At 35.4% G+C, this 25,246-nt stretch overlaps 1 protein-coding gene across 1 annotated transcript in view; it reads right to left on the bottom strand.

Annotated features, from left to right (window-relative positions):
• Window positions 1-25,246, bottom strand: part of Brwd3 (bromodomain and WD repeat domain containing 3) — a 102,390-nt gene that overhangs the window by 44,219 nt on the left and 32,925 nt on the right. The window contains exons 7-14 of the mRNA XM_075956710.1: window positions 19,180-19,340; window positions 17,743-17,964; window positions 12,521-12,621; window positions 11,972-12,042; window positions 10,389-10,489; window positions 7,807-7,847; window positions 3,610-3,714; window positions 2,255-2,408 (exon numbers count right to left, since the gene is read on the bottom strand). Coding sequence (XP_075812825.1) covers window positions 2,255-2,408; window positions 3,610-3,714; window positions 7,807-7,847; window positions 10,389-10,489; window positions 11,972-12,042; window positions 12,521-12,621; window positions 17,743-17,964; window positions 19,180-19,340 — 956 coding nt within the window. The remainder of the gene's footprint in view (window positions 1-2,254; window positions 2,409-3,609; window positions 3,715-7,806; window positions 7,848-10,388; window positions 10,490-11,971; window positions 12,043-12,520; window positions 12,622-17,742; window positions 17,965-19,179; window positions 19,341-25,246) is intronic.

Raw genomic sequence — 25,246 nt, 5'->3', positions numbered from 1 at the left:
TTACCAAAATTAGTTGGTTCTTTTAAATTTTAGCTACTAGAAAAAATGATTAGATGATAGATAGATAGATAGATAGATAGATAGATAGATAGATAGATAGATAGATAGATAGATAGGTAGGTAGATAGATAGATAGATAGATAGATAGATAGATAGATAGATAGATAGATATTATAATCTACATAGCTTATATTTTTTGTTTGGAGTATTGATCCAAACCAATACTTTCAATTTAAGAGTCAAGGTAAGAATAGGTTAGCATTTTTGCTTGCTTTTATTTATTAAATAGTTGACTGGTGTTGAGGCATGATTTTCCTATGCAGCCCAGGTTATCGTGGCATTCAATATGTAGCCCAGGCTAGACTCAAACCTGTGGAGCTTCTCACCTCAGTATGTTACATGCTGAAATTTTCCAGAATTAGTAGTTAGCAAGGTACTCCTTAAGAAAGTGAGTTGAGTTTCTAGTCTAAACCCTGCCATTTAATACTATATTATATCCAACAGACGTTCACTTGGATTTGTCTCAGTAAAATGCTTATGAATTGATAACTAAAGCAGAGAAGAGAAACAGGCATCCACTCATAACATGATGAACCAACAAAGAACCCCACCCACATGATATTCTGCTTAATTCTACAGACGTAAGAGCCTTTTACTATGAGAAATATATTTGAAATCGAAAAGCACTAGTTTTTCTCCTACTTCTTCCTCTTTTACTTCTTATGTAAACTGATCATTGAAGATAGAAAATGAAGGATATACCCGCAATATAATAATAAAAAATCCGGGGGCTGGAGGGGTGGCTCAGTAATTAAGAGCACTGGCTGTTCTCCCAAAGTACCCAGGTTCAATTCCCAGCACCCACATGGCATCTTGGAACTGTCTGTAATGCTAGTCCCATGGATTTGAACACTCTCACACAGCCATATATGCAAGCAAAACACCAATAAAATAAATAAATATTTTAAAAAAGAAAGATATTAAAGAAAAAATAATAATAAATCCTAATCCTTGCTACAAACCAATTACTGCATACTTGAAGATATATTAACATTCAGAAACAGATAAATACTAGACTTAGAAATAATCTTTAAAAAATAATTCCTAGCTGTTGGCCCAGTGTCTGTGAGATACTATGAGCCCAGGTTAGTTGATTTTGTGGGTTCCCCTGTCATGACCTTAACCCCGTGACTTGTACTGGGTACTCAGCCTAGTGCTTGGCTATGGGTCTCTGCATCTGCTTCCATCAGTTACTGGATAAAAGCCCTCTGAAGAAAACTCGGGTGGTAATCAATCTGATTACAGGAGATGGCCAGTTCAGGCTACCTGTTCACTGTTGATATGAGTCTTCTCTGGGGTCATCCTTGTGAATTTCTGGGAGTTTTCCTGGCACCAGGTTTCTCCCTGACCCCCAAATGCCCCACCACCACCAATCAAGACATCTCTTTCAATACTCTCCCCTCCAACCACTCCCCTAAGCCAATTCCTCATGTTCCCATCCCCAGCAGCCCCCAGTCTACCCAGGAGATCTCTTATATTTCCCCTTCCGAGAACAATCCAAGTGTCCCTGTTCTACCTTGCCCCCTCCTTGTTACCTAACCTCTCTGGGGCTATGGACTGTAGCATGGCTATCCTTTACATATGCATGACAGTTGTGCAGCTTGACCTACTCGTGGGACTCCTACCGATTCCCCATGCAGGGTTACCTCGCCCACCCTTAATACAAAGGGAAGTGCTTAGTCCTACCTCAACTTGATATGGCATGCTTTGTTGACACCCATAGGAGACCTGCCCCTTTTGGAACAGAAACTGAGGAGGAGTTGTTGCGGGGGAGAGGCTGAGATGTGATATGAATGAATAAATGTAATTAATAACAAAAATCATTCCTGTTTTCAGTGGTATATATATATATATATATATATGTATATATATATATACATATATATATATATATATATATATATCATGTATTAGTCCTATCTGGCAGATATACCAAAAGATCCTCAAAATATTCTCCAAAGGCTAATAAGTCACAGAAAGGAAAGTAAAACTTAAATGTCTTATTCCTAGAACAATGCACTTTGACCCTTTTCATTCTTTTTGGGAACAAGGTCTCATTTCACGGCTCACACTGGTCTCAAACTCCTAGGTTCAAGTATTCTTCATAGCTCAGTCTTCTAAGTGTTGGACCTACAACACGCCAGTGCATTAGGCTCAAATAGTTTCTTCTCCTACAAAAAAGTATAATACTTACAGACAAAGTATGAAGAAGTTGCCCTGTGACAGAATTCCAAACTTTCAAAAGGAAATTATTCACTGCAGTAATAACAGTGGTGTCATAACGATCCCAAGCCACCATTGTCACCTTCAGCTTAGTGACTTTGTCTTCTGCGGAGGTCAAATTATTCCTGAAGCACAAATTTGAAGTATGTGTATCTTGCATATTTTAACAAAGGTAAACACAAAGCAGCAAACTATGACAAAATATTCTAGAAGATGCAAATCATTAGATAAAATAATCTAAAGAGTATTCATGAAAGAAACTGTACCCCATCATAGAATAGTACCCATAAACTGATGGCAATGAAGGTTAAAAACTATTGTAGGTAAATAGTAGTGGTTAGCTTTTTGTCAATTGGACACAAGTTTGAGTCACATGGGAAAATGAAATCTCAATTGGGAAAATGCCTCCATTAGGTCTTTAGGTAAGAGTGTCGGCCATTTTCTTGACTAACCATTGACACGGGAGGCCCCAACCACCTCTGCACAGGTGGTCCTGAGTAAGAAAGCAGGCTGAACAGGCTATGGAGAGCAAGTCTAAGTAAATAGGGTTTGACATGGCTTCTGCTTCAGTTCCTGCCTTCAGGTATCTTGCCTTGAGCTTTTCAGTGACAGAGTATGACTTAGGAGTTGTAAGAAGAAATAAGGCCTTTCCTCCCCAAGTTCTTTTTGGCTATTATGTTTAATGACAGTGATAAAAACCAAACTAATACAATAGTTACTTGGAAGCGCATGAAATTGAGAACAGGAAGAACTCTATATCTTATAAAGTAAAATTCACAATATGATCGTGTTGACTGCCAGACAATAAAAAATGTACAATGATTATATTATCCCCTTAAATATTACTTTTAAAAGTTTAAAAATAATAGGCTTTGCAAATAAGCATCAGGAAATTTGTTTACTTAAATGACCATGACATTATTAATACCTGTCTGTGACTATAAAGTCAGTTTAGTTTAATAAGGTAGTCAATTTAAAGGTCAAACATGAATAAATCAAATTATTTAAAGAGAGTGACATATCTTCTAATAAGCAGTAAGCTGATGAAAGCAGATACTGATTAAATGCTAACAATATGAAATACAAGGGAGTCCTCAGTAATCAGAGTAAAAGGTAAACTTATTATGTAGTATTTAGCAATGTTCTAGTCAATCAACAGCAAAGGAACAGTTGCTAAGAGACTGAATCAAGGTATAAATTTCATACCTAGTGATTAATTTCAAGCTATTTACAAACACGAAAATTATATTCACTATTAACTATAGGGCAATGCAAAAGACAGTATGCCATGAGAAACCCCCTGAAATATCTAATACCCATTCTTACCCACTCATTTTAGTAGCCATATCTAGCACTATACTCTTCCATTCCTGTTGTTGATATTGCCATATTCTTGCTGTTCCATCTCTACTTCCACTAACAAATCTTAAACTGGAAAAAAGAAGTTAAAATAGCCTTGTTATTTTTCTGAAACTCATCACATTTTCCTGATTATAAAATGAATAACCTTCATACATTGCTGAGATATGTAAAACAGCACACTGATTTTAGAAAACAGTATGACAATTCCTAAAATACTAATCGTAAAGTTACTTTTCCACCTAGCGTTCCTATTCCAGGTACATATTCACCAAAATAAATAAAAACAATAGTCCATATAAAACGTGTTATGTGAAGACTCAGCGAACACTCAGTGATCTCAAAACCAGAAACAAAGGAAATGTTTACCAGTGGATAAAGAAAATATGACATTCATATAACAGACTATTGCTCAATAATGAAAAGTGACGCATTTTGTAATGTGGGTGAACACTGAATATATAAGTACGTTTACTAACAAAGAGGAAAAGTTGCCCAGTGCCAGGAAAGAGTGATGATAGGCTTGAGGATTCACAGCTAAAGGGAATGAGCATCTATAAGGTTACAGAATATGTTTGTTCAAAGATTAACACTGAAGGTTGTACAACACTATAAATATACAGGAAGTTTCATTATGAGCTACCGTTAACAGTACATGTGTTCACCCACAAGTTTGATACTGTATTTGTTCTACTATTTCAGACATGCATTTAAACCAAACATGTTTGCATGCCTGTTGCACTCAAGAAGATGAGGAAGGAAGATCACATGTTCAAGGCCAGCATGAGCTACATACAAAGAGACTGTATAAAAAAAAAACAAAAATCCATTGAAACATATATATTGACCAATTTCCCCCTTAGGAAACAGAATCCTATCATATGCAATATTGTTCTCATATTTTGTAGAGCTTAATCTATATTTATAAGTATAAACTATATCAATTTCAATAAGTGTTCAACTACATGGATGATATCAAAATTTACTTAATGAAGCTCATAACGATAATTACATTATGTGGTAGTTGAAAGAAAATGGCCCTCAAAGGGAATGGCAATATTAGAAGGTGTGGCTTTGTTAGAGTAGGTGTCTTTCTGGAGGAAGGGTGTCACTGTGGAGGTGAGTTTGAGGTCTTATATATGCCCAAGATACTGCCGAGTGTCGCAGACTGCTTCCTGTTGCCTACAAGATGCAGGACTCTCAGTATATTTCTTGTTGCCTGCATGTCAGCATGCAGTAGCTCTTTCTGTAGCTTGTACACTTTCATGTCTGCCTGTACACCACCATGCTCCCCGCCATGATGATAATGGACTGCACCTATGGAACTGTAAGCTGCCATCTCGATTAAATGTTTCTAAGAGTTGCCAAGGTCAGGGTGTCTCTTCACAGGAATAAAAACCCTAACTAAGGCATATTATTTTTACATTACAGCTTTAAACTTAATGCTATGAAGAACATCTCTATCTTTGTACAGTCTCATATATTGTACTGAGTTAAAACAGGTACATTTTTAAGTGTTCTTAATGTGTACTGCCAAATTGTTTGCCAGTTTGAAAAAAAATAAGAATCTTAAGTTGCAAGAATCAATTTATAATCCTCAACATATTGAATATAAAATTTTTAATTATCTTGTAACTTTTAAAGAAAATTCTGTTAGTGATTTTAATTTATATTTTCATATTGGTGAAATTGGATATTTTAAGTAGTAACTGCTTATTTTTATACTAATGAGTACCAAGAATTTCAAGAATGAGCAAAGATTCACCTACGATCCTTCCTTGGAAAAAGCAAATGTCAGTATTTTGATATTTCAGACATTCATCCATTCATATTTTACATGTTCTGTATACTTTTTACATTTTTAGACTTATATAAGATTTTTTATGTATTGACTGCATTTATTTTTGAAGACTTAGTAACAATGTATTTGAAATACACATTTACAAATAGACAATAATTAACATTGCAGGTTCTTTCAGTAGGAAAAAATAGTAATATGGGTTCTGGAGAGATGGCTCAGTGGTTAAGAAGGCCTCTAACTCCAAATGCATGAGATCTGACAAGATCTGATCCTCTCTGTGGACACTATACTCAGATCTGCATACCTTCATTTAGAACACACACACACAAACCGAGGTGGGAAAGGAGGAAGAGAGGGAGGGAGGGAGGATTAAAAGTAAAAATAAGTGCTAGAGAGATGTCTCAGCAGTTAAGAGCATATATTGCTCTTCTAGAAGACCCAAGTTCAAGCACCATGTCAGGAGGCTCACAACCGCCAGTTAACTCTAGCTCCAGAGGATCTGGATCTCTGTAGCCTCCTCAGGCACCCACGCAAATATGAATACTGATTCATGCATGCACAAACCCCCCCACACAATTAAAAATAAAACTAAATCTTAAAATATCACTAACTTATAGGAGCCTGAAGAGGAGGCTCAGCAGTTAAGAGTACTGCTGCTCTTCTACAGGACCCGGAATTGGCTCTGAGCACCCATGTCATATGACCTACGTCTGCTTATAACCCCAGCCCTCTTCTGGTCTATGCAGGCACCCACATATATGTGGTAAATACACACACACACACACACACACACACACACACACACAAAACATATACACACCAATAAATAAAAATAGATTTAAAAGTCATTTTAAAATGGTAATATGGTTAAATTTTATTTTAAGGTTTTGTCATTCTTAATATAAGTAAACCATAAACCATAATTATTTACTTTTATAGTTCACAAAGATGGTCAAAATTCATCTTTGTAACTACTCATTGTTCAAAAGTACTTAGAAATAAAATAGACACGCACAGAGTTGTCATGTGGGCATATAAATATAATATATGCTAACTTGATCTATTTTCTATCAAATGTTAGACCAGCATAGATTATTACATTTAGGGGTCAGATATTTTAGAGGGTTCTAAAATGGCTATTTGTATGTAAGGTCTAATTTTACAGAGATAGGGAATATATCTTCTAAGTAATAGAGACGATTGATAAAAATGTTGAGAGGATGTCAAAATAAATATAAAATCTGGAGGCCTTAGGAAAGGCTCCGCGTAAGACACGAATCTTCAAGGCCAGAAGAAACACAGATAAAACAGAATCAGGAGGGAAACAGAGAGAGAGAAAAGAAAGGAAAGAAGAGACAAGAAAAAGGGAGATAGGACGTGAAGGAGGGAAACGATGATAAGGTAGAAAGTAAGGAACGACATTTCCCACCAGGAATTATGTGAGGAAAAGCATAAGAAAATCAGCGGGTGAGATAATGAGAAAGTACGGAACACAAACAATACACAAAGCAACTAGAGAACATACATGTACAGATTCACATGAGAAGGAACGTAGTTGTCTAAGTCAAGTTGTACAGAATTTGGAAATGTCATGCTGACATTTAAACTTTATTTCAGAGCAATAGAAGAGAAAATGCTTTAACATTTCTAAATAGAACAAATATTTACTCGTCAGAGACATACTAATCAAATACCAGAATTATTCACGAAGTTAGGTGGTGAAGAAAACAGAAAACACCAAGTAAACACAAAAGAACTCGGGAAGATGAGGAGCCGACAGTCTACGGTCACTCCTGAGTTAAAAATTTCAATGAGAGATGACGATATCAAGGAAGATAGACATGGACTTTGAACCTAAGTGACTGAACAAAATAGTTATTTTCTGCCTCGTGCATGCATATGTAAAGTGAAAAGAAACTTTGAGTTAATTTGTCTAAAGTTATCTCGCAAACAGCAGACAGCATCAGTACAGCCTGCTTCTGTTGCCAAAGACCATACAAAGTAATCTCCCTGCCTACAAATGCATCTTTTAGGTTTTATCTTTAAAACTAGCAAAACAATTCAAATCATAAAGATGATCTAAAAAAACCCTCTGTTCGTTAGTGAAACTGGGATACAATAAGGAATCCCCAGAACTGCAGAAGTTGGAATAGGATACAAACTCATTTCTAGGAATGAGTGCAGTGACTGCAAATTGGAGCTAAAGTCTGAGGAAGGTAATGTGAAGACAGACGCTTAGCCTAGAAAAGGGTTTCTAAGGGAGTTCCTGAGAAGCCAGTGTCTGGATATCAACCATATTGCTTTGGATTGAATAATAAAAAACATCAAATATTTCTTTATACAAATAAGTACTCCATATTTACCTGTCTCCGTTGTTACAGAACTGAACAGCAACAACTTTGTCCTAAAACACAGAAAAGACTTTTGATTAAAATGAACTTACTTGAAAAATAAAGTGCCCTTCCCCTAAATTTATACCTAAAAGCTTAGTTCTATTTAAATGATTTTCAATTCTAAAATAAAATCATTTAACTTAAAAAGATAAATCGCCAAATCTTCTATCAAAGTGCAAGCTAAGTAGGTTGGTGGCTTTCCGAAACCAACTAGATATAAACAAATCTGCCTGTAAATCATATCAAGATGCATAGATCTGAATATTACATCCTCCCTAAGACAACACAGTAATAGAAGTCACCTTAAGACAACTGAGTTCAATGAAAGTTCCCAATTGTCTTATTTGTATAACTTCAGAAAAAACTATTTACTTCTGTTTTGCCATGTGTCCTTTTAAACATTAAGCTGAAACTGATAACTTTTCACTTTCTTTAACAAAGCTTAATGCATTCTCCTCACACTGAGTAATCTTTTCACAATCTCCAGCTGTTAAGCTGCACTTTAACTTAACTTTTAATAAAACAATAGCAAATCCTTCGTACTTTATTATTCTAATTTTTATAAATTATTAAGCTATCTATATATCCACATATTTCTAGTTTATATTGTTTTGTGGTGTCAATGTGCTATTTACTGATAAATTCCGAATCCTCACTAACAGTCAACATCACTGATTTTAGATGTCCTGAAGAAATAATATAACAACTAACACGAGTGTTAAATCACTCATTCCAACGGGGGATTTTTTTTTTAACTTGGTAAAAATACTTTGGTGTTGCAAATCAAATTTTCTTCGTTTCCCCCTTAATTTTTTCCTCCACACATATTCTCTCCTCTTTCACCGCTCTATGAACTAGACCGTGCTTGTCTACACAGTGCAGAGGAACTGCCTTCTCATGCTTAGCTCAAATGCATTTCTTACACTTATTGGTCTCAGAATGAGATTTTTGAATATTTCTAAGATTTTCTCGGGCAAAATTGAAATAAACTTCCAACATTTAGCATCTGGAATATGAAGCAGAAAGGTGAGCGCAAGCAGGATTTGGTATGTCTAAAACTGTACAGTTCTCAAAGGAAGACATGCAAACGATCAATAAATATTTGAAAAGGTACCCGACATTCTTATCCATCAGGGACATGCAGACTCAAGCAGCATTAGGATTCCATCTCACTTCAGAAAACAAACAAACTACAAAAATGATGGCCAGGATATGAAGAAAAAGGAACCCCTATGCTGCCGATGGGAATGTATAGTGTTATAGGCACTATGAAAACCAGTATAGACGTTTCTTGAAAATTTCCAAAGTAATACTACAATATAAGCCATGTATATTACTCTTATACATTCATATAAATGACTCTAAATCCACCTACCACAGACATACTTGAATATTCATGTCCATTGTGCATTACTCTTGATAACTAGTAAGTGGAACTATCCTACATGTCAACCAACAGATGAATGGATAAAGAAAAGGTGATACACATATATAATGTGATTCTGTTTATGCATAAAACAGAACAAAGTCTTGACATTTGCAGGAAATTGGATGTAACTGGAGATCACTGTGTTTAGCTAAACAAACCAGGCATAGACTGTCAAATGTATTTTCTCTGATACATGGAATCTAAACACACATATGTTTGGATGTGCATGATATGAAAGTAGAAAGAAGACTGTGAGAGAGGAGAAAGAGATTTAAGTGGATGAGAAGGAATAAGAGAGGGTAATGGAATATATGTAAAATTAAATGAAAAGAGAGGAAGGGAGGTATAGAAATGGGTTTTAATAAGAACAAAGTACAAGGGCTGGAGAGATGGCTCAGAGGTTAAGGTCTTCCAAAGGTCCTGAGTTCAATTCCCAGCAACCACATGGTGGCTCATAACCATCTGTAATAAGGTCTGGTGCCCTCTTCTGGCCTGTAGGCATACACACAGATAGAATATTGTATACATAACAAATAAATAAATATTAAAAAAAAAAGAACAAAGTACAAGATCCATGTATGAAAATGATATATTGAAGTGGATTTCTTTGTATGTTAAATAAAATATTAATAACAAAAATAAATGAGGACTGCTATTGCTAAGGAAGATTAGATTCAACTGAGCCTTTGATAATACTGTGAAAAACATACAAAGCAACAAGTATATTCATATGAATATACTTAAAATGTCTTTTAAGTATGTGAACTTTTTATGTACAGTCAAATACAGCTCATCTTATGGACAAAATTATTCATTCGAAAATTCACATTTATTCTCATTACTAAAGAGACATCTTGCTGGGTGGTGGTGGTGCACACCTTTAATCCCAGCACTTGGGAAGCAGAGGCAGGCAGATTTCTGAGTTTTAGGCCAGCCTGGTCTACAGAGCGAGTTCCAAGACAGGAAGGGCTGTTACACAGAGAAACTCTGTTATGAAAAACCATGAAGAAAAAACAGACATCTTAAGTTAAAGGTTTTAATATTTATCTACACTAAAGTATGGTACAGATCAGAAAAGACAAGAGAGGGAGATAAAAAATTAAGTTTCTTATTTTGCTCTTACCGTATGTGATTCTAATTCCGCAATTTTCTCTGGTATCTCAGAACCCAAATAGTATATTCTAATAACATGGTCAGTGCTACCTGTTGTAATGAACATACCACCTAGAAGATTCAAAACAAAACACATAGTACCAAGGAGCTCCTTTTCGATCAATTTAATTCTTCACCTTGTATTAGTAACAAGCATTCAAGAAACACAAAACTGTCTTATAAATACTGATGTCATGCTAATATTTCAAAGAAAAGGAAATAAAATTCAAGAAAAACAGGAGAGTTGTATCAATTAACACAACTATAATTCTGCTACTAGGGAGGCTAAGGCAGAAAGACCATAAGCTAAAAGTTGGCTAGGGCTTCAGTGTGACTTCAAGACCAGCCTTGGCAATTAAGTGAGATCTTGCATTCAAATAAGAAAGTAAAAGCCAATGAGACAGCTCAGTGCATTAAGGTGCGTGCTGTCAAGCCCTACGGATCAAAGTTCAATCCTCAAAACCCACAAGGTAGAGGGAGAAAACTAACTCCCAAATGCTGCACTCAGACCTAACCAGATGTGTCAGGAAGTACACATGCACACACACAATAAAAGAATAAATGTTAAAAATTAAAGACCTCTGGCTGGGTGTGGTGGCACATGCCTGTAATCCCAGCACTTGGGAGACAGAGACAGGCAGATCTTTATGAGTTTCATGCCATCCTGGTCTACAAAGTGAGTTCCAGGACAGCCAGGGCTGTCTCAGGGAAGAAAAAAAAAGACCTTAAGGTTTAAAAAGTTAAAAGTGAATAAATAAAAGTGAAAAAGTAGAGAATTGTGGATATAGTTCAATGTCTGAGGGCTTGCCTAGCACATTCAAAGCCCTAGGTCCAATTCTCATTGCCATAAGAGACAAAGACAGAGAAAGAGATAAAAAGAAAGACTATGTAAAACAAATATATTTTTCACCTAAGAAATTTACCAATTATAGAGTAAACATAGGCTTATTGATTAAAAGCAATAAGTCATAGCTTTTTTCTTTCTTTCTTTCTTTCTTTTTTTTTTTTTTTGGTTTTTCGAGACAGGGTTTGTCTGTGGCTTTGGAGCCTGTCCTGGATCTAGCTCTGTAGACCAGGCTGGTCTCGAACTCACAGAGATCCGCCTGCCTCTGCCTCCCGAGTGCTGGGATTAAAGGCGTGCGCCACCATCGCCCAGCTCAAAGCTTTTTAAGAATAACTATATTTTATATAGAAATACTATGCCAAAACTCTAAGAATATTTCTTACAATTATCTTGCATCTTATATATGAAGCCACAATTCTGTACACATTCTGTAAAGTTAGGAACTTCTGGTTAATGGATATTTGAGCTAGTGACTGTTTATTCTTTGCCAAATAAAACCAGCATTATATAAAAATATATTAAATTAAATTAAGAAAAGTTATTACTAGGTGCCATTAATCAAACAGGTTCATGTAGCATATAACAGATGGTTTACAACATTGGTATGGTTAACTTTCAAGCACACATTTTTTTTCTTCACAAAAAAATTAAATCAATCTTTTATACATGGATGATTTTGAGTAATCAAAGCATTAAATTTTGATACATACCAGAACTGAAAGATGAACAAGATATCTGAACTCCAGGTCTGGATCTCTCAGTAAATTTTACTGGGCGATCCCTAAGAATAAAGGAAATGTTTTAATTCTATCAGGCTCATCTAATGGACAAAAATCTTAGCACACTGGTGAATATTGATCTACTCAATATCAGTATTACTTTTAAGAGCTAAAGCAAAGAAGTCAACAATGACTATTATCATAGTTTCAGCTACAAGTTTTTAAACCTCATAAATATAATTTATAACATCAGATGTTGACAATAGTTTTGCAAACATATTGCTTTTATTTAATGCTCTTATTACAAAATGTTCAAATACGTCTTACCACACTTTTCCATATGAATTTCATAGCCTCAATGCTGACTTTATAAAAAATATTCTAAAATCTCTAAACATAAAAATAAATATGGATATAAATACACACGGGGAGTGTATTTACATGTACATACTTCAATACTTCAACTATTATCGTATCACCAAAGAATGAAGATATACAAATCGATTTTTCAAAAATTTCCTAAAATATATTTCTACTTACCTAAACTTCATTGTTTTTACATGCCATTGCCAGAAACATATTGTTCCATCAGCACCAGTCGAAGTGAGGTATCTAGTTGTGCCTTTAGTTGATGGACAAAACTGAAAAAGAATTCAAACCAAATATAAAGTTTTCCTGCTCAGACTATTTTTGTACAAATATAACATATAAATAAAACACTTAAGAATTTCAGCATCAGTGCAGTGAGATATGGCTGAGTGAGTAAATGCCTGAGGTTCTGAGTTCGAGTCACAGGGTCCAGACAGTAGGTGGAGAGAACCGACTCCTGCAAGTTGCTCTGCCCTTCCCACATGTGCTGGAGCACATGCATGCCTGAAGCCTACATGCACACGCAAAAAACACATACACACAAAGTCAAGAGAATTTCAGTATCAGGATTTTTGTTGCTTACATTCCCTAGATAAATGGACACTTTTCAAACAATTTTAAACACCCAAACCCACAGAAAACATTAACTGAGGGGCTAGAGAGCTAATTAATGGCTTAGTAGTTAATGCTTGCGGCTCTTCCAGAGGACCTGGTTTTAGTTCTCAGCACCCACACTGGGTGCTTCACAACCTCTTAAAACTCCAGCTCCAGAGGATCCAATGTCTTCCTCTGGCCTCCACAGGCACTCTACACATATACACAGAGCCCTTCCTCCTGCTCATAAACACAGAATAAAACTAAAATCTTAAAAGTGAAAGTCAAAATTGAAACTGACATAAAATATTTCAGTACTTACTACTGTTCTAAATAATTTAAAATAAGGCTTTAAGATATTTTAAGGAAAAATAAATTCAGAAGCACATTACTAAGTTAAACCACAAGTGTAGAAAATATATGTTCATAGGAACTATAATTTTTTTTTTTGAGATCAAATTTTGCTGTGTAACCCTAGCTGTTTTCTATCTCACTGTGTAGACTGGCTGGCCCTTTGCTTGCCTCTGTCTAAAGAATGCTGGGATTACAGGTGCATGCCGCCATATCTAGTTGATTTTGTCTTTTGAAAATTTAAATCATTTGTGCTGAGCAGTGGGGTGCACACTTTCAATCCCAGCACTCAAAAGGGAGGGAGAGAGTCTTTAAAATAGTATACTTCTCAGACTCTGATTCTTGGTATTTTATATCTCCTCAAAAGAGAATCATAGAGAAGGGAAGAACCATCATTCTCCAAGATGGCTAAGACATAAGAAAAAGTTTAAAAGCAGATCATATTTTCCAGTATGGGTACAAATTTTAAAATCGAAACTGAAGGGCTGGGAGTAGTTCCGTGGGAGAACACTTGCCTAACATGCACGAGGCCCTGGGTTCAATCCCTAATACAAGAATTAAAATCCCAAATGGAGAAAATAATTTCCACTGAGATAATAATTAAGGATGAATATATCTGAGATTGATAAATATTTTGAACTCAAATCAAAATAAATCAATAATTGTACATATTAAAATTAGTTCAATCTAAAGACTTAAATTTGAAATAAATATTGTCCATTAATATTATCTATTAGTACCCAATAGATAAGATAAAGAAAACCAGGATTCAGGTAGCATGCTTTTTACACTGTTTCAATCCTCAGATAAATAAATTTTTATTACAAAGCTTAATCGACAGTATAAAGCAAGGGTCAGCAAATTATGGCCCACATATGATAGTTAGCTTGCCGACTATCTGTACAAATAAGATTTAATGGAACACAGTAACCTTATACAGTCTATAGCTATTTTATCAATTGTGAGAAAAGAGTGATTTGACAAAGACTGCATACTCTGAAAAACCTAAAATATTTACCAACTAACGAGTCTGTGAATTTGCTGCTGATCTCTGATCCATAGGAATGAGAACATAATCAAGGAGAATTTCATTGTCAAGAAATTCTGAAACCTTTACTACGCCCATTACATTTAAATAGCCTTATCACATGTTGAGATGTTGTTATATATTAATTACATTATTTTATTTGGTAAATAATGGTAGATATTGTTGAAAGAAAACACATGTATTTCTTTTTCTTTTTGAAACACGATCTCTCTATTTAGTCCTGGCTGTCCTGGAATTCACTATGTAGACCAGGCTGGTCTCAAAACTTGCTGAGATCCTCTAGCCTCTACTTCCTAGGAATAAAGGCACATGCCACCGTGACTGGCATGAAAGAAAATCCATATACTTCGAACATATAAACTGATACACAACTCTTATAAAAAACTGAGCAAAAATAAATAGCGTAAAAGGAACCTGAAATTCTATCATCCAGTAGCAACCACTATTAATATACCATTTTATCTCAATGTTATTTATAAAAGAAATAAATTGGAAGGATAACATATTGTGAATGAAAGGCATTAGTAAATTGTAGTAAATAATATAGAATGCAAAGGGAAATTTTTGCTGTAGAAAAAATAACATGCCAATGTGAATGGAAAAAATATCACAAGACTTCACCCCTAGATGAAGTGCTATTGAGAGGGGGAGAATTGATTTTCTCTAGGGATAGGCATCCTGTTATTTTAGCCAAACCCAAGTGGTTAGGCTTAAATACATACATATATAAGCAACACTAAGAATATTCAGCAGGTTTCACATACAGAGAGAGAGAGACAGAGAGACAGAGACAGACACACACACACAGAGAGAGACAGAGACAGAGACAGACAGAGACAGAGACAGACAGAGAGAGACAGAGAGAGAGAGAGGGGGGGGGGGGAGAAAAATTAAGAAGAGGTCACAAATTTGAGAGGGTGGCACAAGCAGGGGTTGGAGGGAAGGGTGAAAATGATATAAATACAGTATTCCTGTGTGAAATTCTAAAAAATGCATTAAATAAAAATATACAGCAAGAAGACACAGACTGTTATAGACTAATCAAATGGTAAGTCAGAGATGGTCTTCTTGAGAAGATCTGCATAGAGTACTTACAAAGTGAAGGGACAAATTATGTGAGTGTTTAGGGAAGACTGCTCCAGAAATACAAAAATAGTAGGAAAAAAACCCAGGAATTTTACCCTGGCATAAGTATGTGAGAGGCTGAGACAGAAGGAAGAGTAAGGAATAAGAAGAGGAAAAGGAGAAGAATGAAGAGGAGGAGGAAACAGAAAGAAGGGAATAAAAGGAGAAGAGAGGAATTTACCAGCAGCTAAAACAGAGTGAAAATGAAAAGCAGGTAACAGTAGATGAGGGCAAGGGAAGCCTAGAGGCTGAGACTGCATAAGCCCAGAGCTTATAGAGTGCTGCCGCCTCTCACCTGCACAACAGAAGCTAGCCAGCTCCTGAGTACTAGTGGCGTGACATACTCTAGTTTACAATCATCTAGTTACCAGGGAGAGTCTAAACTAGGAAAAGGGAGACTTCAGAGCAGGAAGATCGATGAGAAGCCTGTTTCAATAATCTAGGGCCAGAGATGTTAGTGGCTTTAAGCTGCATATTCAGATGTAATTCATGAGAATGTTCCAGACTCTGAGTATATTTTGAAGAGCAAAACAAAATGATTGGGTGACAGATTCGATAAAGAGAACAGGAAGAAGATAAACATTAATTAAGATCATGAAATCACCATGTTTGGATGATACTATAAGGATGCTTGCTGTACGTCACCACAAAAGTCCACATATGAAAGGGTTGGTCTACAAAGTAGGTTATTAAAGATGATGGGACCTTTCTGAGTAAGGACATCAGGGGAAATCCAGAGATTATTGAGGGTATGCCTTCAAGGGATCATATCTACCTCCAATGTGTTTATGGGACTTCCTGCAGAGTGATTTAAGCTTTTATGCACACATGCCTCCACCATGATTCATTGTTTTTATTCCAAGCATACTTCTTCCTTTATTATTTAGAATGTGGATTCATAGAGACAAGAGGTAGCCGCAGAGCTTGTATTTAGTCATTGCAATTTTTTTTTTTTGGTTTTTCGAGACAGGATTTCTCTGTGGTTTTGGAGCCTGTCCTGGAACTAGCTCTTGTAGACCAGGCTGGTCTCGAACTCACAGAGATCCGCCTGCCTCTGCCTCCCAAGTGCTGGGATTAAAGGCGTGCGCCACCACCACCCGGCTAGTCATTGCAATTTGATATCTGATACTGTGAGCTAAATAAACCCTCCTTACTTTGCAAAAAATGCTTCAGGTATTTTATTTGTGGCAAAAATTTACTTAAACAGATGAGGGAAGAAGCTACAGTGGGATTAAATTTTAGGGAGGAAAAAGAATTCAATTTTGAGTTTGAGATGTTCATGCAATGATTCTAAGAACACAGTTGAAAGGTAAAGCCATGCTATGAGATGGGGCCAAGATGAGGATATTTGAGTTATCAGTTAAATCAATGTCAAATATATCATTAAGGGTAGGTGTAAGAAATTTCAAAGTCCAAGGATACGTGTGTGCGCGCGCGCGTGCGTGCACATGCGCACGCCTGCATGATCTTAAAACAATCCACATAATAATCTCAATTAATCAGAATACAGAAGTGCGCTTTCCGCTAGGTCCCTACAAGTAAATGACATGTTACTTTAAAAGCACACAAGAAATGTAAGTAAAGGCCTCGTACAAAACTATTATCTACATGTAAAAGTTTAAATTCTTTGGTTTCTCTTGACAAAAACAGAATGGTAAAACTTCAGCTTAGTGTTGTTAAGCACAGCAGCTTTTGAGATATCAAGGACTCACTCACACTACCAACATCTGGTCAAAGTATTGTATGAATAACATATTTTATATCAAGTAACACATGGAAGCAAAAAAACCCACTGGAACTAAAAATAAAAAGGTTGCTTCGTAATATTAAAACTTTATAATATAAAAACTACACATATTAAATCTGGCATAGATCTTGAATTAAATATTAACAGAGTATGACAATACTCGTGTTAGAACCTGCTTAGACCCCGATTGACAGGTATTCACTAGTGGACAAGCAGGCATTTACAAGTATAATCCCCTCTTCACGTATACACATAAGATAATAAACATGTTGTCTCATGCTGGATTTGAAGAACCAGCTCCATTTTGCTTTTTTAAATTTATTTCTAAAGACACAGGTTTATATAAAAAGGAAAATAAAAATATTTCTCTGCAGATGAGAAGCAAAGCTCTATAAGCATTTTTCTGTTGTCCTTCTTTCTGCTATTATCCACATAATATATATCATGTAATATATAATATATTCATAATACAAATGAAAAAAATCCTCGGATTTATGAATATGTCAGAGATCATATCATCGTTCTCACCTGTATGGAAGTAATAGAAGCTGAATGTCCCTGAAGGACAGCAACTGGTGCGCAAGTTCGAAGACACCATACTCTCACAACTTTATCACAGCTGCCTGCAGCAATGAGAGTATTTTCATAGTTAACGGCCATGTCAGAGATTTCGGCAGAGTGCCCTCGCAGTGTAGCAAGGAGGCGTCCATCATCTGTAGCCCAGATTTTCACCAAACAGTCATCTGAACCCTACAGTAACACAAAAGACAGAAGATTTATAATGAAACAGAAACTTGTCATTAAGAGCCAGAAGGAAAGCAACATTACAAAGCAAACATTTTACTAACGAAAAATATGTGGACCCAGTAGCAAACATAAACATTGCTTAAATGATAGAACTAAGTATTGTTCAAACTAACAGTGGCATCTGTGACAAAGTCTTCAAAGCTAATAACCCTAAAAGCATTTTAAATATTTTAAGCATATACTTAAGTGATTAGTTATTAAGCATTTCTGCCATTGCTTCTTTCTATGTGCCTAGAAGTCTTTGGCTTAATTGGCTTAATAATTTTTTCTGCAAATATTTCAAACTTTATGTTCATAATCTACTTTGGTTTCTCTGGAAAGCCAAGGGCATTAATAATCCCTAGTAAAAATCTTTATGATGCACTTCCCTTTAAAAATTCCAAATGAGTTTTAAATATAGTAAAATGAATTCCATTCTAATACAGGAAGTAATTACCTATTTATTAAAAATGACATGCACCATTATTATATCATCATAGTTAGAGACATAAGTCATCAGCAGGAGAGTCTGTCATACAATATACGGAGTTATAATTTCTCAAAATATAAAGCATTTCCTTTGCTGTAGGATATAAATAGAAATCTGAAATTCTGCTACTTCTCTCAGTTCTATGTTAACAGTAATGAAGCAATTAGATCAATATTTTTAGACATATTATTATGTTATAATTTTTACTTAAAAGCAAAGAACATGACTTAGTAAAACTTAAAATTAAGTTTTTAAAAATAAGCAACACAAAAATCAAAGAAATATATATAATGTAAGTTTAATCCTCATTACAGTTCAACTATTTAATCTTGGAGATGATATAATTATTAAAACCAAACTTGCAGCAATTACACATGTAAAAGGCCTTTTAATAAATGCCTGTTAAATGTAATTAAACAGAGTTTACCTGTTTCACAAAAATTAACTATCTTGAATTTATATAGACTTCTGAAGACAATTTTTTTAAATAAATTTCCCCAAAAGATAGTGGGTATCATAGCTCACCCTTCATTTATATAAAATAAGAAATTATTTACAATTTCAACACAATTTTTCTTACATTAGTAAGTCTAAATAGAATTACTTATACAGTACAATACAATATATGGCATGGAGTCTTGCTTCAGTTGTAAGTACATAATGTTACATATCATAAATTTTTAACTCACTGTAAAGATTCGCCTCCCGCTTCGATCAAATGCTACACAGTAGACAGAAGATAAGTGCCCCAGGATTCTCTTATGCATCTTAATATGCTGGTAAGCAGATGAAGGGAACACATGGCTGAAGCGACTACATCCGGTTAATTGCCTGGCTGAGGTGATATTCACTGCAAATAAAATGAAATCGGGGAATGCATCTTAAAATCTAAAAGTAAAACTTATTTTATAAAATTATGTTATTAAAATAAGACAAAATAGGGCCCACCTGCCATACCTATTCTACAATGATAAGGTCTAAATTCCCGTTATGTATTTCATTATTTCCTAAACTCAATAGTATTAACAATACTGCTCTGTTAGGCCTCAGGAGTCTGATACTCTACTTGGCTTTCTGTAGCTTATCAAGCACCTTATCTTTTTCTTTCTATGATACTACACAATATATAAATGGATAAATGAAGAAATAAATAAATAAGATATAAAGAAAAGAGAATCTCTTTTAGGATGGTCCATCAATTCTCACCTTTTGGATTATTAACTAGAGTTTCTTCTACTAGTTTATTATCAATAAATTGTTGAGGCTTTATCTCTCTCGTACACATATACACACACACAAAATAATAATAAAAATATGTGTAATTTAAAACATTTCCAAGATTCTAACATAACCTGAACAATTCAACAAATACCACCTAGATTCTGCTCACTTCTAAAACAGAGATCTTGCTTTTAATGTAAGGATTTACAACCTATTTTTCTTGTGAAGTCTTTCCAATTTTGTCTTACAAACTAAAAATATTAAGTAACCCACATGTATTTTATTTATTTTATTTTTTATTTTTTTATTAAAAATTTCCACCTCCTCCCCGCCTCCCATTTCCCTCCTCTCCCCCCTCCCCTCCCCCTCCCTCTCCAGTCCAAAGAGCAGTCAGGGTTCCCTGCCCTGTGGGAAGTCCAAGGTCCTCCCACCTCCATCCAGGTCTAGGAAGGTGAGCATCAAAACAGACTAGGCTCCCACAAAGCCAGTACATGCAGTAGAATCAAAAACCCAGTGCCATTGTCCTTGGCTTCTCAGCAGCCCTCATTGTCCACCATGTTCAGAGAGTCCAGTTTGATCCCATGCTTTTTCAGTCCCAGTCCAGCTAGCCTTGGTGAGTTCCCATTAGATCAGCCCCACCATCTCAGTAGGTGGGTGCATCTCTTATCTCTTGCAGTCCTGACTTCCTTGCTCATGTTCTCTTTCCTTCTGCTCCTCATTTGGACCTTGGAAGCTCAGTCCAGTGCTCCAATGTGGGTCTCTGTCTCTATCTCCATCCATCACCAGATGAAGGTTCTATGGTGATATGCAAGATATTCATCCGTATGGCTATAGAATCGGGCCATTTCAGGCTCCCTCTCCTCAGCTGCCCAAGGAACTAGCTGGGGACATCTCCATGGACACCTGGGAACCCCTCTATAGTCACATGTATTTTAATCATGACATAGACTCTCTGATATATTCAAAGTCACCCTGAGGCAAAAGGGCATCTTAGTACCCTGTAAAAACTGTGTGGTACAAATAGGAACAATTCTATCTTTAAGCACAGCAAACTTAAGGCAAGAGTTCAGTTCTTCCTAGACAACAATGAGGACCCTAAGAGAGACATACATGGATGTAATCTACATGGGAAGTAGAAAAAGACAAGATCTCCTGAGTAAATTGGGAGCATGGGGACCATGGCAGAGGGTTGAAAGGGAGGGAAGAGGTAGGGAGTGGAGCAGAGAAAAATATATAGCTCAATAAAATCAATTAAAAAATTAAAATAACAGCATTACCAGCACCAAGCATGGTAACAAAAATAGCTCCCAACAGTTCTTCATACGATTTAGGGGTGGGAGAAAAATCGATCATTGAAAAATCCTTTCTTGCAAGATAAAAACAAGTAACAAATCACTAGGAGTGGGAAGAAATAAAAATAAAAAACTTTGAGGAACATGTAGAGCTAGAAAAAAAATTCTAAGCAATGAGCACAGGTATCTTTCCATCTATTTATTCGGTCTTTGGTTAGAGCATCAGTGTCGCAGCTTTGTTTTTGATGTTTTTGTTTTGGGGTGGTTTGTTGTTGTTGTTGATGTTGTTTGGGGGGGGGGGGTTGAAACAGGGTTTCTCCGTTTTGGAGCCTGTCCTGGAGCTCATTCTGTAGGTCAAGCTGGTCTCAAACTCACAGAGATTCGCCTGCCTCTGTCCCAGAGTGCAGGGATTACAGGCTTGCGCCACCACCGCCTGGCAAGTGGTGCAGTTTTGAATCATAGCGAACTCTCATTTTCTTAGTTAAGTTTATGTATATATATTCTATTACTTAATACTGTAAATGGGATTGTTTTCACAATTTCTCTTTCAACTAGTTCATCATTAGGGCACAGAAACACCACAGATTTTCATGTGGTGCTTTTTTAGCCTGAAAACTTGACTGAAATTACAATCAGTTTCAAATGCTTTTCGGTGCAGTCTTTTGGGGTTTCTCTGTATAACATTATGTCATCAACAAATATGTCATTTTTCTTTCATAATCAGATGTATTATATCCTTTTTTCTTTTTCCAATTGATTTGGCAAGAATATCCAGTATTAACCCAGTAGGTAGGAAAGGCATCCTTGGTTAGTTCCTGATCCTAGATGAAAACCCACACTCATCACTGAAGAGTACGTTAGCTGTGGGCTTGAAGGACACGGCTTTACTACACTGGGGTATGTATTTTTCATACTTATTAGTAATCTTATCACCAATGGATGGTAAATTTTGTCAAATGCTTTTCTGTATTCTTAGAAAAGAAAGTGTCCAATATTTTCTCCTTCATTTTATCAATTGCTGTACAGTCATTAAATAGCCTGTAATGATACATTCTTGAATCATGGAAATAAATTAGACTTGATAATGTTTTATGATATTTCAGCATGCTGAATTAGTAGCTACTAACATTTTGTGTCAGTATCCCCATCAGGGACACTGACAATGGCTTTGATATTATTATCAAGATAATGGTGGACTAATAAGGTGATTGGAAGCATTACCCCCTTCAATTTTCAGAGGTTCGACAAGAAATTAAATTAGTCCCTCTCTAACAGTCTGATAGAATTCAGCAATGAAGTTATTAAGAGGTTTTTATATATTAAGTCTCTTGGTATAATTTTGCTTAGATGTGCTGTTCCTTCATGATTAATTTTGGTTTTGATGTTGTTTTTTTCAAAGCAAGGTTTTGCTATATAGCCCCTGACTGTCCTGGAACTTGCTCTGTAGACCAGGATGGCCTCCAACTTGGAGATTCATCTGCCACTGCCTCTTGAGTGCTAGCATTAAAGGCATGCACCACCACAAAGCAGACTCTTGATAGATATTTTTTTATAGGTTGTATGTTTTGAGAAATTTTTATTTCTTTTAGACTTATCTGATCTTTGCTACATAGTTGTTTGCTGGAGTGTAGACTATCCAATTTGTTGATGTATCTTATGAATTTTGTACTTCTATGTTACAAGTTTTAATTACTCTCATCTCCGCTTTGAATATTTCCCTTTTTAAAATTAGTCCAACTAAGGCTTTGGCCATATCTTTTCAGATATTAACTTTTAACTTGCCTAGGACTTGGCCCACAAACATTCTACCACAGATGGAGAGAGACTCATGAGATCCCACCCCTCCCTGAGGAGCTATTGGCAGTTAAAGGTTACAAGGGTAGAGGCAGTTATTTTCTTCAGTAGTCTAGGCATAACACATTTTTCATGCTCATGCAAGTAACCCTAATTAGCCTCAGCACATGACAAACAAAACAGAAGTCAAAACGCGGCGCAAAGTATGAAAATAGGAGAAGGACTTGGGAGGGCAGACTGCCAAAACTGCATGATTTTATACACTATACATGGATGAATCATCAAGGAATAGAAAACTTACTAGCATGAGCCACGACTACTAACTTGATCTTTTCTATTGTTTTTGTAGTCGTTACTTGTGTATTTCTAGTCTTCATTATTTCCTTTCTTCTAACAAATTTAGGATTACGTTAGTCTTAGTTTTGCAGTTCACTGAGGTGTGATAAGTTGTTGTGTATCCACATGCATTGCCATAATCTGTTCTCTGGACCTCATTTGTAGCATATGGCAAGGTTGGTATGATTCCTCCATGTACAGATGGAATATTCCTTATACGAAAATGCTTAGAAAAATAAATGTTTACAATCGCAGATTTGGGGGTTGAATTACTTGCATATAAATTATGAGATATCCTGGGGATGAGACATAAGCTTAACAAAAAATAATTTGTTTTGGATACACTTTACATATATACACTGAATATTTTATACAATATTTTTAGTGGGACTACATTCCTTTTTCTCTTCCTGGAACTTGTAATTTAAATTCTGTTTTGTTGAACATACGCAGTTACTCCTATTTCTATTTAGACTTCCATTTGAACATAATATATTTTTGGCTGCATATCTCATTAGAGGTATAGTGATTCATCTGTATGCAGTATAAAGTTGAATCCTGTTTATGCAGTCATCCACTTGATGACAAAAATGACCATAAAATTCAAAGTAGTTTATAGAGTCAAGTCAATCACTATCAATATTCCAATGATATTTTTTATTGAAGTAGAAAATAATCCTAAATACAAATGGAACTACAAAATTTCTGAGCAATCAAAGGACTTTAGATCAGAAAGAACAAAGCATAAAGCATCATATTATCTGATTATAAAATACATTATAAAGCTACTATAAACAAAACAACATGGGACTAGCAGACAAAGAATATAATGATCAATGCAAAAGAATAGAATGCCCAATAATAAAGATTTAAAAATAAAATAAATTTACACACAATAATTATTCAAAGCATAAACAGGGAAAGGACAAAAACATCATTAAATGCTATTGAGAAAACAGGATATTCACATGTAAAAGGCATACAAAAATCAACTCAACATGGATCAAAGACTTATATGTAAGCCCCCAAACTATAAAGCTACTAAAAAGTACTTTGCACAGCACTCCAGACATATACAACAAAAATGAAGAACAAATGAGATTTCAAACTAAAAACGTCTGTAGCACAGAAAACAAAAGAATGAAGACATCACCCACAGATTAAGAGAAAGAATGTTCAAATTATATGTCTGATAAAATGCTAGTATCCAAATTACACAGGATTACAAGGAATTCAAAGAACTTAGCAACAAGACTCTAAAAATGGGCAATGAACCTGAAAAGACATTTCTCAAATGAAGACGTAAAAAAGTAGCAATGAGAAAACAAGTTCAGGGCTGTAGTTAAAGGTGCTCACTGCCAAGCTTGAGGCCCTGAATTCAACTCCCAAAATCCACACATTAAAAAGAAAGCGCTGATTCCAGAATATTATCCCTTGACTGATACACCTCATGAAAACACACATGGGATAAATAAGTGTTAAGAGCACATGCTAAGAGTGAGTATGTAAATTATAATCACTTTCCAGAATAGCACAGAGGTTCTGCAAAAACTAAATGAAGTGACATATAATCCAACAATCTTATTTCTAGTAATTAATCTGAAAGAAATGATGCATGTAAGAAATCTCGGGACTGCCATGTTAACTTCAGCATCACTCACACGAGCCAAGTTCTGGAAGATGCCTAGGCATCAGCAGATGAATAGACAACGAAAATGTATGTATACACAATGAAATGTCATGTATGAGTGGAGCTGAAGGACACTGGTAAATGAAGTAAGTCACACACAAAACAATAACGCATGATCACATTTATGTGTGAAATCTAAAGAATTTTATATAACAGGAACTGGGGGTGGGGCATGGGAAATACTCAAGTATATATTTATATGAAAATGTCTTTATGAAACCATGTACTATATGCAATGAATAGATGCCAATAGAAATAAGAATAAATACCACATAACCTAATAACAAAAAGGGAAATAAAACTAGTGTTGATTCTTTCTTAGTAAGTATAATATGAAAATTTCTAATAATCTCCTGTTTTGTTTCTAAAAATACAAACCAATTACATGTTAGATAGATTTGTTTAAAATTTTGTCTGGAATAA

Source organism: Microtus pennsylvanicus, chromosome X (assembly GCF_037038515.1).
Source record: "Microtus pennsylvanicus isolate mMicPen1 chromosome X, mMicPen1.hap1, whole genome shotgun sequence".
NCBI classification, from domain to species: Eukaryota; Metazoa; Chordata; class Mammalia; order Rodentia; family Cricetidae; genus Microtus; species Microtus pennsylvanicus.
This window is presented reverse-complemented; position numbering and strand designations above follow the sequence as displayed.